General features: G+C 48.2%; 1 protein-coding gene across 5 annotated transcripts in view; it reads right to left on the bottom strand.

Moving 5' to 3' along the window:
• Positions 1–15,817, bottom strand: part of PRICKLE2 (prickle planar cell polarity protein 2) — a 318,505-nt gene that overhangs the window by 42,428 nt on the left and 260,260 nt on the right. For all 5 annotated transcript variants that reach the window (XM_004738303.3, XM_004738306.3, XM_013053561.2 and 2 more), the window contains 4 exons: positions 14,307–14,420; positions 10,874–11,011; positions 5,979–6,182; positions 2,408–2,594 (listed from right to left, as the gene is read on the bottom strand). In XM_004738303.3, coding sequence (XP_004738360.1) covers positions 2,408–2,594; positions 5,979–6,182; positions 10,874–11,011; positions 14,307–14,420 — 643 coding nt within the window. The remainder of the gene's footprint in view (positions 1–2,407; positions 2,595–5,978; positions 6,183–10,873; positions 11,012–14,306; positions 14,421–15,817) is intronic.

Genomic DNA, 15,817 nt, shown 5'->3' with positions numbered 1-15,817 from the left:
GAGGCAGGTGACAGACAGAACGGCCCCAGAGGCCATGCAATGCGGTCCCTGAGCAACATCCCTGATGTCAGACGGTCCTCTGAACTGGTCCTGAACTCAAAACATCTGGAAAAGGGCTGTGCTGTTCCACATCTAAGCGTTCCTTTTTAATTCCCCCCTCTAAGCTCTGTAAGCCCTTCTCGGAGGGTGTGTGTGTCTACTGCTGCTCTAGCCTCGGTCTGTTTATAGGACTGTTTACTCGGCGATGCGCAGGCAAAAGTACCGTTGCCCTGGCAACGGCCGCCTGATGCACGGTCCACTCTGAGCGGCTGTATAAATATGGAATATTTGTGTAATATGGTCAGAGCAAAGCACCAGGAGATAGTGGTATGCAGGGTATACACAGCACACCCTTTCACTGTTGCAGGAAAATGAGATTTCACAGAAAAGTAGATGAAGGGAGAAACCAAGCAGGGACCACATTTGAACTACAGCAGTGATAACACTGCAGGCCACAGAGGTCCCCCTCTCTGGCAAAACACTGATGCCTTTTTATGGATTTGCAAGGCAGGAGAAGGCAGTGCCGATCAAAGGGGTGAACAGCTAGAAAGGGAGAGAAAGAGAAGAAGACAGGGGGGCTTTCTGAGGCCGACCTGCTGTGGTGACAGACAGATTTTTCTCTCTTCCAAGTTGCTGAGCAAACATTCTAAGTGGCAGTTTCTGGAAAGGCTTTGAAGCCTCAATGGAAAGGGACAGAAGAAACAGCAACACTAGCGAGAAGGGGGGTTCTTGTGGTGGCAGGAGAGCGTCTGTACCCTCGATGCCTACTGGCGGACCCAGGATCCACGCACAGCGAGGCTGGCTCCGGGACGGGCACAATTCTCCCCTCCCCCTTCCGACACAGCCCACCTGGCCTTCCTCACGTGGCCAGCCACCTGTCCACAGAGAGCTCCCCATTTCCTACCCCTTAGCATCAAATCAAGTCCGTTTCCTTATTTTGATCTTGTGAGAAAGGAAAGCCAGTGGGTCCTTGGTTGAGGCATTAGGCCGTGAGAGGGTGAGGCTGTCAGGGCTGCAGGGGGAGGTGAATCTGACTATCACCCAGGCCCCGGGCTGGGTCTCCAACCCCGAAAGGCCTCCTAGAAGCAGGCCTGAGTCCGGGGGACAGACTGCTGGACCACAAAGGACCCCTGAGCACACAGTAGGTGCGTTGTCTGCAAAGCTGTGATTTTTAGCAACTCCCAAAGCTCTCCTAAAGACTAGCTAGGTTTTCATCAGAATGTATCACTTCTGACGAGGCAGGGAGGCCCTGTGCCTTCTTTTGGTTCCTGATAAAATCCTTGACGTGAGGCAACATGGGCTCCCAGACGGATTACCTCCACATCTCCCAACCAGGGGCAAGAAGCTGGCGGCTTCTGAGCAGATTTCTTGGAAGGGCACAAGCCGCGGGAAGAGCAGGCTGCTGGCCTCTCTGACAGTCACCGCCTGCCAACTCTTTCTTTTCCTTTTTAAAGGGTGGCTCCTTCTCAAGGTGCCACAACAGACGGTTGGATGAAGAAGCCACAGACACAGCCTGGTCTCGAAGAGTGCTGAAGGGTTGAACAAATCCGTTCTTTGCGAAGGGAAAATGATCTCCATCGCCACAGATCTGCTGCTGCTTTGGGGGAGTTTATGGCTTATGAGCTATTTCAGGTTCTCTTGCTTTGTATTCGGCTGGGTCAGCTTTAGCTGATATTTTTTTAGGACATGCTTGCCAGAAACCATTTGGTTTTCTTGACAACCCCTTCCTACCAAGAGGAATATGCTGGTTCCTCCCTCTGCTGATCCTCAAGTTTTCCAAGGAGACTGTGGAAGACATCTGTTTACATTTTCCCTCGGAGTTTCCTTCTGGGACCTCTCCCCCTCCCCCGGGTAGAGGAGCTGTACATCACATAACCCCATGTTGGGGGTGGGCCTATGACTCAGGCAGACCAACCGAAATACCCTCTTCTCTTATTTCTAGGGTGAAACCCGTGACCAAACCAGGGATGCTAAGGTTCGTATTTGGAGGAGCTGATTTGGATACTCGGACAGACGTGGCCCCACTCCTTTTGAGAATGCAAGTGCTAAGGCTCTGTATAATTGGGCAGTCCTCTTAGCCAGCATGCGAAAGCAGCTTGCTTTTTACCAATGCCAACAGAAGGCAAGCAGTGCTGAGACACAAAGGATAAAAAGACCTCCAGACTTTAAACCCTTGAACCATCCATACCTGAAGCAAGCCCACTCCTTGGCCTTTCTGGAAACGTGAGCCAAGAAATCCCCCCACACACACCTTTTTTTTTTTCGCTTAAGCCAGTATGAGGTGAGAGCCAAAGGGTTTCTAACTACACCAGACACTGAGGAGACCCAGTGACAGCAGGACTAAGCTAAGCACCAAACATTGCCTCACCTATGTGCTGGGCACAGGTGTCACAATATTCTGCATACAAGGACTCAAAGCAGTGGCAACAGTAGGGCCTTCCCTCCTTCATGATGTAGCGCTGGCCGCCAAGCACCGTCTCGCACTCGAAGCAGCAGAAGTGTTTCATGTGCCAGTGCCGCCCCTCAGCTTCTGTGCATTCGTCTGCAAAGATGATCTAGAGATGGGGAAGCCAAAGGATCAGTGGTTAACACCCAGCCAGGAGAATGCACTTTAATGGAGAATACAGGCACCCCAAACTAGAAGGATGGGAAAGCAAGACTTTCCCACAATTTACTCAATTAAAAAATCTATCTGTATATGTCCTGTCCTACATCTCTATCAGTGAGCACACTGGGATTTGCCTAAAGCACAATTAACCACAGTTTTTGGTCTGGCCAGATACTAACTGAACCACATTTTAATAAGAGAAATAAAGTTCTACCCTAAAGAATAAAAAGCAAGACCAGAGACCAATGGCTCATGGGCACTTTGGACAGCACGTCCATGTCTTATTTGGCTGATGCAACATCTTTTTAAAAATAAGAAATGTTATTTTAACACGTAAGCTTCTGGTTTCTTTGTTGAAAACAAAGTATTTGAGAAGGAGGACTCCTGCTTCTAGATGAGTGGTCAGTTCTCCAGTTTGGTCCTATCTTGCACCACTCGTTGCTCTCGTAAAATGAGTCACCTTCGTGTACACAACCTGTCTTGCCCTAGGAAGCATTTGTGTTTTGACCTCTAATATAGACTTTTAAAATTTCAAAGCATGGACTTCAAAGCTGACTACAAACCACAGTAATCCAGGCAGTGTGGTCCTGGTGTAAGAACTGACATAGAGATCAGTAGAAGAGAACTGAAAGTCCAGAAACAAACCCAAACATTTATGGCCAACTGATAATCAACAAAGATGCCAAGGACATCCAGTGCGGGAAGGAACGGTCTTTTCAACAAATGTGGCTGGGACAGCTGGGTCACCACATGCAAAAGAACGAATCCGAGTCATATACAAAAATTCACTCAAAAGAGATCAGAGACCAAAGGAGCTGTAAACTATAATGCTTACAAGAAAACACAAGTGCAGATTTTCAGGACCTGGATTAAGTGATAGTTTCCTCAGCTATGCCATTGCAACTGTAAACAACAACAACAACAAAAGGTAAATTGGACCTCATCGGAACTAAACTCTTCTGTGCTTCAAAGAACATCAAGAAAATGAAACTGTAACCACAAAATGAGAGAAAATAGTTGCAAAGCGTGTATCTGACACCTAGGATGCAGTCTGAATTAGTATCCAGAATATGCAAGCAACTCCAGAATAGAAAGAAAAATCGCTCAATTAAAACAAAACAAACAAAAAAACCAGCAGGGGATTGGAATACACAGTTCTCCAAAAAAAGAAGATACACATAGCCAATAAACACATGAAAAGATGCTCAACGTTATTACCCATCTGGGACAGACGTATCAAAACCATAATGTGGGGGACGCCTGGGTGGCTCAGTTCGTTAAGCGGCTGCCTTTGGCTCAGGTCAGATCCTAGCGTCCTGGGATCGAGTCCCACATCGGGCTCCTTGTTCCGTAGGGAGCCTGCTTCTCTCTCTGCCACTCTGTCTGCCTGTGCGCTCGCTCTGTCTCTCTCTCTCTCTCTCTGACAAATAAATAAATAAAATCTTAAAAAAAACAAAAAACAAATAAACAAAAAACCATAATGTGGTGGGTATTAAGAAGGGCACGTATTGCATGGAGCACTGGGTGTGGTGCATAAACAATGAATTTTGGAACACCGAAAATAAAATTAAATAAAATTTAAAGCAAACAAACAAACAAAAAGAACCATAATGTGATACCACTTTGCACCCACTACCATAGCTTCTCTGAAAGAAAGTCTGCATTCCCTCAACTTGGGCACAGGATTACCACGTGACCCAGCAATTCCATGCCCACGTATATACTCAAGGAAACAGAAAATATATGTCCACACAAAAACCTGCATATGAACGTTCATAGCAGCACTGATCATAATCTTCAAAAAGTGGAAAGAACTTAAATGTCCATTAACTGCCTCTACCTAACATGACCTATACACGTGACTGAATATTACTCAGCCTTGGGAAGGAATAATATAGCCATACACTATAGTGTGGATTAACCCCCAAAACATTACACCACATGAAAGACCACGTCCAGAAAAGATCACACATTGTCTGATTCCACTTATGTAAAATGCCCAGAATATGTAAATTCATAGAGACAGAGAACAGATTAGTGGCTGCCAGGGGCTGGAGAAAGGGGGAGAAGGGAAGGGACTGCTAATAGATACAAAGTTTCTTTTGGGGTGATGAAAAGGTCCTGGGATTAGCCAGCAGGGAGAGTCGCACAACTTTATGAATATACTAAAACCCACCAAATTGGACACCTAAGAAAGGTGAACCTTATGATAGGTGAATTATATCTCAATAAACAAAAATTTCAAGACACCTCAATCATCATATTCTATTTGCCATTAGATAACAATAAAGTATTAGGAGCACTAATTTCCAGAGGTAGAAACTGAGGCAGGAAGGTAAAGTGGCTGCTTGAATCCCGGTGGAACTGAATTCGGTTTCCCAAATAACCATCTAGAGGGTCTCTCCAGAACATCACCAACAGCATTAGAATACAAATTAGTTAAGGCCGGCCAACTTCCTCCTAAAAAAGCGAACCCTCCCTAGGCAGGCAGGAGTGGGCTGTGGCTGAGAAAGGGGAGTGCTGCTTTGCAGAAGCCCACACGACTGTTGCAGGGTCAGATGGAACCAGAAATCCACTCTGTGCAGAAGGAAACCCCTATCCAACATCCTTCCAAAATATTCCCATAAAAGTGGTCAGGTTTAGAATATTCTCTTTTCTCCTCCAAACTTTTTTTTTTTTTAACTTTTTGCAGGAATATAAGCTCCAAACTTTTGAAGCTAAAACAGCTATTCTCTTCCTGCGGCTCACAGGAAGAGAATACCTGGGTGTGCTCCTGGTGGGAGAAAACACCAGGCACAGACTTGGGGGTTCTAGTCCGCTTTGTGACCTGGGGGAGCAAGTTCAAGTACCTCTCAGAGCAGGGCTCTCTTTTAAGGGCGTATGCACCTGCCTCCTGAATCCCCATCAGAACGTTTGTAAATCATGGGGACACTAAATTGTGCCACCAAATGTCCCTCTTCTCAAAACACTTTGTCCCACTGGAGCTCAGGAATCCCAACTATTTTAAGACTTCAGGGCTACACCATGACTGATGATTAGTCCCCGGCTGAAATCTAAAGTTTAAAGCTGCCCAGTACCTTTCTTTGAGAGTTTGGAACTGCCCTAGTGCCGGCCTGGATGCCCAGGACACAGCCACTTCCAGATGGGCCAGCAGCCAGAGAGGGCTGGGGCTTCTCCCGTGAGGCTTAATACAAGAAGGTAGACCAGCCCGTGGTTTCCCTCCATGCAGAAGAGCACAGGACCAAGTGGGGCCTATGGCAGGACCGAGGGGCGATGGGTGGAGCGGGCCCCTCCCGCCCCGCCCCCCACCCCGCCTGCAGCGTGCTCTGACCTCATCGCAGGCTGCGCAGCGTGGCTTCAGGCACTCCGCGTGGTGCCGGCCACAGTAGATCTTCCCATCTTGGTAAAAGTAGATCAGATCCACCAGCAGCTCGTTGCAGACGGTGCAGATGAAACACGGCGGGTGCCAGCAGACACCGTGGCCGGCGCGCGACGCAAACACGGCGATGTCCCCGCCGTTAATCTGGCCTCCGCACTGCAAGGCAAGCAGACAGGTCAGTCCAGATATCATCCCCCTCTCTGCCTCTCCGGGGTCACACATAGAAGATCTCCCACTGAGGGCAGGTCACTGTGCTACCTGCCTTACGTACATGGCAGGGCAGGTTTTGCTTGCCCTCCCTCCCACTCTTCTTCCTTCCAAGGAAGACAAATAAAAGTCGCTGAGAAAATTAGGACTTACAAGGTGGCAAAGTCAGAAAACTGGAGGTCTACAGGCAGGGGGCAAACCGACTGGGGCTGAAGGTGTCCATATCTTCTAGAAGCTCCCAACTCCATCCTGGGGCACAGCCCAAGTTTAACACCAGGAGGATTTGGGGGGTTTTTCAGGTTGCAAGAAGGGTGCATGGGTTCCATGGGAGAGGGAGGGGCTCCTGGGTGGCTCAGTCTGTTAAGCAGCTGTCTTCAGCTCAGGTCATGACCCAGGGTCCTGGAATCGAATTCCGCATTGGGTTCCCTGCCCAGCATTAAGTCTGCTTCTCCTTCTCCCTCTGCCTCTGCCCCTCCCCCTGCTTGTGCTCTATCAAATAAATAAAATCTTAAAAAAAAAAAAAAAAAAAAAAAGATGGGAGAGGGAGAGACGCCTGGGTGGCTCAGTGAGTTAAGCGTCTGCCTTCAGCTCAGGTCATGATCACAAGGTCCCGAGATCGAGTCCCACATTGGGTTCTCTGCTCAGCAGAAGTCTGTTTCTCCTCCCTCTGACTCTTCCCCTCCCCCTGCTTATGCTCACTCTCTCTCTCTCTATCAAATAAACAAATAAAATCTTAAAAAAAAAAGAATAAAGAAGATGTGATTGATATATGCAATGGGATACTATGCAGCCATCAAAAGAAATGAAATCTTGCCATTTGCAACAATATGGATGGAACTAGAGGGTATTATGCTAAGTGAAATAAGTCAGTCAGAGAAAGACAATTATCATATGATCTTACTGATATGAGGAATTTGAGAGGCGCGGGTGGGGGGAGTCATGGGAGGAAGGGAGGGAAAAAATGAAACAAGATGGGATTGGGAGGGAAACAAACCATAAGAGACTCTAAATCTCAGGAAAGAGACTGAGAGTTGCTGGGGGTTAGTGGGGTAGGGGTGGGGTGGGCTGGGTTATAGACATTGGGGAGGGGTATGTGCTATGGGAAGTGCTGTGAACTGTGTAATCCTGATGATTCACAGACCTGTACCCCTAGGCCAAATAATGCATTATACGTTAATTAAAAAAAAAAAAAAGAAAAAAATAGATGGGAGAGGGAGTGTGCTCATAAAGGTACCTTAACAATTTCTCCAAAGCTTTTCAGGCATGTTTGCTGTCTGCTTTCTCTAACATCTTTTTGCCTAGTCTTGACTGAAAAGGTACCACTTCTAAGGCCATGCTAGGGAAGGGGCTTCTCTCCCCCTTTCCTGTCATCTCTCTCATGTTCCAAGCTCCTCTCCCAAAGCAGAAAGGAACAGGGCAGCATCTCTGATAACCCACGTTATAGCTGAGGTTGGGCCTCGGAGGGAGGAGTAAAGTGTGAGATGGTGGGTCCAGGGAAAGGCTCTCTGCTGACCTTTAAATAAATAAATACTTATTTATTTAAAGGCTCTCTGCTTGGCCATGAGGTTCACGGGCTGAGAATCTAGTTACTCGGCCCTCCGTGAGTGGCTGGCTTCGGGGACAATGTCTAAAGGGTAGAAAAGATACCTTCAAACCTTCCCCACACCACAGCCATCATATGGGATTACATGATTCCTAGGAAAGGGAGCCAAGGTCTCACGGAATGGTCTCTGGGAGCTCATTCAGGCAGTGACCAGACAAAAGAAAGACACTGTTAACACAAAGTACGACCCTTGCCTTTTAGAACATTAGTAGACCTGGGATAGGTGCTGTGGTAACAGTGAACTGAAACACATTAACAATTTCAAGGGTTTATTTGAGCAAATACAGATTTAAGTTGGGCACTGCCCAAATGAAGGTGGTTAGGAGGCCTTCACCTACCTGGAGCTAGGAGGGAGGTGCTTAGAGAGAAGACGGGGGCCAGGGGGCAAAGCAAGGTGATTATTTGACCAGCTGCAGTTTACGTGGTTGCCTTATTTGAGAAAACTTAGTTGCCTGTTGGCGATTGGTTAGTCTTCAGTGTTATTTTCTCAATACTAAGACACTGCCTTTGGTTTGGGTTCTGGTTTGCTCACGTAGGTAATGAAGGTATCAGAGGCATCTCAGTGTCAAGGTCTCCTTGTTCAATTGCTTTAACGATACAGAATACAGACTAAGGTAAGGGACTCCTCACCTTAATTCCATGATGGAGGCATTTCGCAGATGACAAAATGGAGGAAAATTAACAGGGGCAAGGTCGTCTGGCAGAAACATGAATCAAACTTCTCTGCCTCCGTGCTCTTATCACTATTCTACACAACTTGATACCTGCACATGAAATGTCTGACCTTCCTTCATCCTTAAGAGTGTGCAGCTGGGCTGGTTCCGGGAGACTGATCTCAGAAGGGCAGAATTCCTGATATGAGGACACCAAATCTCACATATTTTCTTTCCTTTTTTTTTTTTTTTTAATTTTAATTTTTTTTTTTTTAAACTGCTGTTAAGTATTTTTTAAAGGATTTACTTATTTATTTTAGAGAGTCGGTAGGGAGAGGTAAGGACAGAGGCAAAGGAAGAGAGAAACTCAAGCAGATTTCTCACTGAGCAGGGAGCCCAACGCCGGGCTCGATCTCACAACCCTGAGATCACATCTGAGCTGAAACCAAGAGTCGGACGCTTAACCAACTGAGCCACCCAGGTGGCCCATTTTTTAAACATTTATTTATTTATTTTGAGAGAGAGAGACTGAGAATGTGGATGGGTGAGGGACTGAGGCAGAGGGAGAGACAATCCTCAAGCAGACTCCCAGTGAGTGTAGAGCCTGAAATAAAGAATTGGCCGTCCAACCGACTGAGCCACCCAGACGCTCCCCTCCTTTTTTTTGTTTCCTGAATCTCACAGCTCAACCACTGACCATGTACATCTCAAGGGTGAGTATCAGGGGTGAAGACCCCACTTCCCAGCCTGTGGTCCTGTGCTCCCCCTACTAAGGAACATCTCCACTGCCCCCACCCCCACCCCATGCCTCTGAAATCTCAAAGAAGGGCCACAGAACGGTAGGGAGTGGCCGCAGGGAGTAGGTACTTCTCTACTTCTCACTGAGACAGCTCGCACATTGTCAGCACCTGAGTGGGGTCCTAGAGAGCTTCAGGAGCTGGACGGGGCTTTTCAAAGAGCAGCAAAGCCAAGAGCAGGGCCAGAGTGATGGCTGAGAGGAGGGGCAGGGAGAACCCAGGCAGGCTGCCTGTCCACCTTTCTTGAAAACCCTCCGCCCCTGGGCCCTGAGTGTTCTGCAGAAGAATAGCAGGAAAAACCACCCCCAGACCTAGCTCAGTGAGGCCCTAGGGAGGATGCAAGGGGGAAGGCATGCATTTCCCTAAAGAACCCTCAAACCCAGGATGACCCTTTACCACCTCTTTAAGTGGCCCTGGGTGGATGCCATGGTCCAAGCAAATTTCATTTTCTAAAGGATTCATTATTTATTTATTTATTTCCTTTTAATGAACATATAATGTATTATTTGCCCCAGGGGTACAGATCTGTGAATCGCCATGTTTACACACTTCTCAGTACTCACCATAGCACATACCCTCCCCAAAGCCCATAAGCCAAGCACCCTACCCCCACCCCCCCAACCCCCAGCAACCCTCAGTTTGTTTCCTGAGATTAACAATCTCTTATGGTTTGTCTCCCTCCCCGGTCTCATCATGTTTCATTTTTTCCCTCCCTACCCACCATGAGCCCCTGCCCTGCCTCTCAAATTTAAAGGACTCATTTTAGGCCATAAATCCTTCATGTCTTTCCTGTGCTTAAATCCCTCAGCCGGCTTCCCATCTCCTTCCAGTGGCGAACACAACTGGCCCTCCACGCACTCTGTTTCATGGCCCTCCACTCCCTCTTCTGTGCCACCATGGCCCATGTGTTGGTCCCAGAACACAACAGAAACGCTTCTGCCTCCGAGCCTTGGAGCGACCTGTTCCCTCTGCCCCCTGAGATCTGCAGGACCCACTCCCTCCATCCCTGAAGCCTTTGCTCAGAGGCCACCTTCTTCTTTTTTTAAGATTTCATTTATTTATTTATTTGAGAGTGAATGCAAGCGAGAGGGAGCACGAGGTGGGGAGGGGCAGAGAGAGAGGGAGATGCAGACTCCCTGCTGAGCAGGGACACCCCCCTGCCTCCCCCTGACGTAGGACTTGATCCCAGGACCCTGAGATCAGAACCTGAGCTGAAGGCAGACGCTTACTGACTGAGCCCCCCAGGCACCCCCAGAGACCCCACCATCGAAGTGCAGCCTTGCCTGGCCACCTTCCTGGAAATCCCAAGCTCCCCACACCCCCCAGGGTTTGCAGCCTCCTTCCCTGATGTATTTTTTCCTCTTTATTTTACTGTTTGTTTCCCCTAGAACGGACCTCCTTATGAGGACAATCAAAATCTTTCAACAGCTTTCACATCTTTTGTTCACCGCTGTATTGCCCAGAATGAGAACGGGGGTCCCGCCGCGGCGCCTCCGGAGGTGCTGCAGGACACAGCTGTTGAAGGACCCACCATGCGTGACGCGACGCCGGCGCGATCCCGCCCCGCACCCCGGACTCCACGCTCACCTGTTCACAGATGGCCCCCGTCATCGTGACGGGGAAGGGCCGGACATTCCCGCGGCCCAAGTTTTCACGTTTCCTCTGGTTGCTGAAGAGCTTCAGCTCCCTCTTTTCCTCCTCATCCAGCGAGTTGCAATATCGAACCTGGACAGACACAGAGAGGGTCATGGGGGGACGTCGCCTCTGCCCCATGGGATTTCTGCAGCCCGCGCCCCAGACTTCTTCTGACACGTGCTCCCACTCGACTTTACAGCGCCGGCCTGCACTGGCGCACCAGCGGGCTCGGGGCTGGAGAACGTGAGTTTCTACCGAAGTCGAAAGACCTGACCAAAGGTGCCGCAGTCCGGAGCCCGACTCACGAGCAGGCTCAAAGTTCTGCAACTGTCCCGCAGCCTTGCTACCCTGCCCTCCTGCCCCATGAAGGTCCCCATCATGTCGAGAAGCTCTGGGGCTAGTCAAGATCTGTGGCTTTTTCCTACTTTAAAAAATGATATGGATCTTCAGACGGATTGTCGGGTCCTGATACGTTCCCCTCCCTGCGTCCATGTGAGTGAGCCCTGACACCGAAGGATGGCTCCAGGCCAGCGAGCCGGAACAGCAGTCAGAGAGCTCCCAGCTTCTTCTCCCACCTCGTTTTGGGGAAATGGGGAACCGAAGGCTTGAGGCAAAGGAGTTGGTCCGGAGGTACATGTCCCACTTCACAGAAGTCCCTGCGTGTTAATCTGTGCGCGGGAGAGAAAGGGCTGCCCACTGGACTGTGGCTGATCCGTCTACTTGCGTGAGATATTTGCCCTCTTGTGAAACATAAAAACTCCCAGCATTAAGGGAGGGGCACTATGGACACTCAAATCCAAGATTTCCCGGTCTTCCCCCTGATTAACACATACTAGGGCAATTCTGCCATAGTCTTGAACCACTAATACTGTTTTTAAAATGGTCTCACTTGGGGCACCTGGGTAGCTCAGTGGGTTAAGCCTCTGCCTTCTGCTCAGGTCATGATCCCAGAGTCCTGGGATCAAGCCCCGCATCGGGCTCTCTGCTCAGCAGGGAGGCTGCTTCCTCCTCTCTCCCTGCCTGCCTCTCTGCCTACTTGTGATCTCTCTCTGTCAAATAAATAAAATCTTAAAAAAAAAATAAATAAATAAAAATAAATGGTCTCACTTTTTAAAACTTGAACACATTTACTTAAAAAGAAAGTATATTGTGACTATACATTAAAAGTCAGTATCACCTATAAGAACCAGAAGGTGACCCTAAAGTGAGACAATGTGAGAATGAAATCATGTTGTTAGATTCTAGCAACTTCCGCTCAAGGGAGATCCTGAAATGGCGATTCTTTTTTTTAAAGTTTTTATTTTATTTAATTATTTGACAGAGAGAGATCACAAGTAGGCAGGGAGGCAGGCAGAGAGAGAGGAGGAAGCAGGCTCCCTGCCAAGCAGAGAGCCCGATGCGGGGCTCGATCCCAGGACCCTGGGATCATGACCTGAGCCAAAGGCAGAGGCTTAACCCACTGAGCCACCCAGGAGCCCCATGAAATGGAGATTCCTAAGGCAGTTACTTAAAAGTGGAGACCGGTATGAGTTGGAGAGATACCAGCAAACTGGGTAGCCCAAACTGAAATCCCACCTCCCTGCCCCTGGGGCAGATCCTACCTGTTCCATGTTCCATCTAGAGGAATAAAGCACAATTTAAAAGGGAGTGATTCTCTTATTATGCAGCTCACTTTCGCTAACTGCCATGTTTATGCACCACCCCAAGTCCTGTGTCTGCCACCCTATGGGAAACACAGACCTCGTCCCACTTCCTGTCCTTCTCTGGAGTAACAGCGGAAAGGTTATGTGAAAAGCTCAGATGGCTTGTGATGTGATGGGCCTTGGCAAGTCTGTAGACCAGGACTACTGCTTCCTACCTGGGAAACTGAGCCAGCTAGCTCAGTCTCAACTGCTTCCTCTGGGCAAAGAGCAAATAATCAGATACTGACTTCAGAATCATCACTCTTTGTCCTGAAAAGGGCCAGGTCAAGGGGGCGAAATCTGCCCACTGGGTCACATGGAAGGAATCCTCTCCAGCAGGAAGAAGGAGTTTGAATGGTCTCTTTTCATAAACCCACAGTTAACTGGAAATCATTAAAAGCAGAGCACAGATCCCCTTGCCCCAGCAAGCAAACAAGTGTTAAAAGGAAGTCGTCCTGTGGATGTCCCCGTGAGCACGGAGCACCACTGTGACCGGACTAGCCCAGAACATAGGATTATACCACTGACGTTTTATGGATGTGCTCTTAAAGAAAGGCACTCCCCTCCAGCTTGGAAAAACCCGCATTTTCACTTCCAAATTATTTAACTGGGCATCCGGTTACAGGGCTTGTTCTCGGCTTTAAAGGGGAAAACATTGTTTGTATTTGTTTTATGAAGTTGGAAATGGGCGACAGGAAATCCTGGCTCTCTTTCTAGGGACTTGCTTTAGTTTTTAAGCTGTTGCTTCACTGACTCAAATTTATTTTTGAGGCTGCCGAATTATCCCTTTTGATCCAAATACGGGCAAATAAAGAATAAAATAGCACCTACTCAATTTCCCAGGAGATCCAGCTTGTGGGTGGGAGCAGTTGGTAGAAAGCTGGGGTCCAGTTCCTGGAGGAGTTATTTCTCCTTTCAATTTAAAATCGTTTAAAATGCAATCAGCTAAGTGGACAATTCCATTCTAGGGGATGACTGTTTTTAAAAACCAGATATTTCAAAAATTCATTTCCAGTGTCCAAACCTAAGCCCTTCAAGCAGGATGATCTTTTCACAAATGTATGCATGGATTTTCCCTTTATGAGCAATTCGACTTCAAAGATAAGAAACGCCTCATTACAGTGTCTTCGATCGGGGTTCAGGGAAAAAAAGGACAGCTTGCAAGCTAGCCTTCCAGGTGTACAAATGGTGAGCGAGCAAAGTTGGCCTTTCAACGACAAAAACGCAGATGTTCAGAGCTGCAAAGCTGGATATGTGACTTTTATCACAGCCTAACGTGGAAGACTTGCCCACTTACTTAACATTAAACGATGCTGAGAATGCCAGGGAATCATGTTTTTGCAAGGCTTGACCTTGGACTGGCCCGGGGAATCGCAATCAGCCGAAGGACTTGGGCAACCAGCACATTCTTCTTCAACTAGGAAAACCTGAGCTTGAGCTTTTAAATTTTAGGGCTCCCCGGATGCCCCAAACAGCTAGTTGTGCCGGGCTCGGAGATGAATCCAGTCCATAAAGAGATCTGCTTTCTGGAAAGTGTCGGGCCGTTTCTTTTGGCTCTAATTAAGGAAGCTAAAACCTAAAATGGGCCAGAGTTTTTCTTCGGAGACCTCACTGATCACAGCAATCTGATTATGGAGAAGGTGAGCAAGTCACAGGACCTTCTAAGACAAGTCTTGCTAAGGCCCCTGGGAGCTCCTCCTTACCTCATTGTCATGGGGTGGCAGCTGGTGTAGTAGCTGCTTGATTCGAAGCTTCTCTCCGGGGCTGTTGACGTAGGGAACCTTCTCTTCTGGGAGACAGCTGTAATACTGATGAACCTGTAAGATGCAAGCACATGGGTCACTGCCCGTCCCCACTTCCCCCGGGAAGAAGATTCCGGCAGCAGGACACATTCAACTTCAAGTCGTTTCCACCCTCCTGCAACTTAACAGCATCTGCCTTTCTCACTGCAAGCAGACAGATTCATCCTTGAAGAAAGAGTGGAGCCAATCACCCAAATCTTGAGGCTTTCCCCTGTCTTGCTAGGGAAAAATAAAGCTAGTACACTTTCCTAGAAAAAGAGAATTCAGCAGATAGGCGCGGGGCCGGGGGGGGGGGTGGGGGACCCAGAGCATAGAGTTTTGTCGGCAGGCTCCCCGCCCTGAGAGAGACAGAGAGAGAGAGAGACAGAGAATGGGAGAGAGAGCAACTTTACCATTTTCTCTGTGAGTCTCCGGCATGCGCCGTGCCTCCCTAGCCAAAGGGATGTGTCAGTGCCTGTCTCACCCTGAAGTCAGAGCCAGGCTCTGGCACTCGCTGAGCTGCTGGGTCCCTTTGGCCTCCACCTACACTAAAAGCCCTCTAGGTTTTGAGTGCTCTGTAAGGACAGGTAGCAGTTTCCAACTGTCTGAAAATAGAGTCACGACATCTGGGATACTGAGTACGTAATTACAAATGGTCATTGACAGATATTTCTGCACATCCCAGAATGCTCCTGTTTACGGCTGTTAGGACATATTCTTGTCCTTTCTGGGGCTTATTCAGCTCTAACAAAGACTTGGGAAGGCATCTAATTTTGCCTAAGGAAAGAAAACAGACATTCTGTTATCCAGCTGTATGCAAAACTCGGGTCAGGAAAAACTGGCCAAAACAGAAGGTTATGCTATGATACAGGAGGGGCAAAAAAATTAAAAAAAAAATCCCACAAGTTCAGATGACATCATGGAAAATTCTTTCCAACTATCTCTTAGCATCATGACCAGCTCTTGCGAAACAAGGCATTCATTCAACAAGACACAGAAGACAGAAGACTTGAGGCTCTAAATTCATTCTATTTGTTCTACTCCGCAAACTTGGTCTAATTCCCTTGAGTTGAGGGAGCCCTGGACATGAATACATGTTTGGAGAATGCTGGGAAAAAGAACTATGAAAGCTCTGTCTACTTTTATCTCCAGAAAGGAGATCATAGCTCTTAAAAGGTGGGAGGAGGGAAAGGCTTGGCAGTGACAAGACCTTCAGGAAGATGCGGAAGCCATCTTTATTTTCGTAACACACGACTGTAACCATTCACCATCCTGTGCATATTCCTGTCTCAAGCAAAGCCCGAAGGCAACCATAAACAGACTGCTCATAGACTAGCTGGCTTTCTCAAGATAGGGCCATGCAACCCCTCCCTAGAGGCATCTGGTGGGGAACCACATACTGGGATGGGAAGGAAGGGCTCCAGGTTTTGAAA

Source organism: Mustela putorius, unplaced genomic scaffold (assembly GCF_011764305.1).
Source record: "Mustela putorius furo isolate JIRA1106 unplaced genomic scaffold, ASM1176430v1.1 tig00000095_pilon_pilon_pilon, whole genome shotgun sequence".
NCBI lineage: Eukaryota > Metazoa > Chordata > Mammalia > Carnivora > Mustelidae > Mustela > Mustela putorius.
This window is presented reverse-complemented; position numbering and strand designations above follow the sequence as displayed.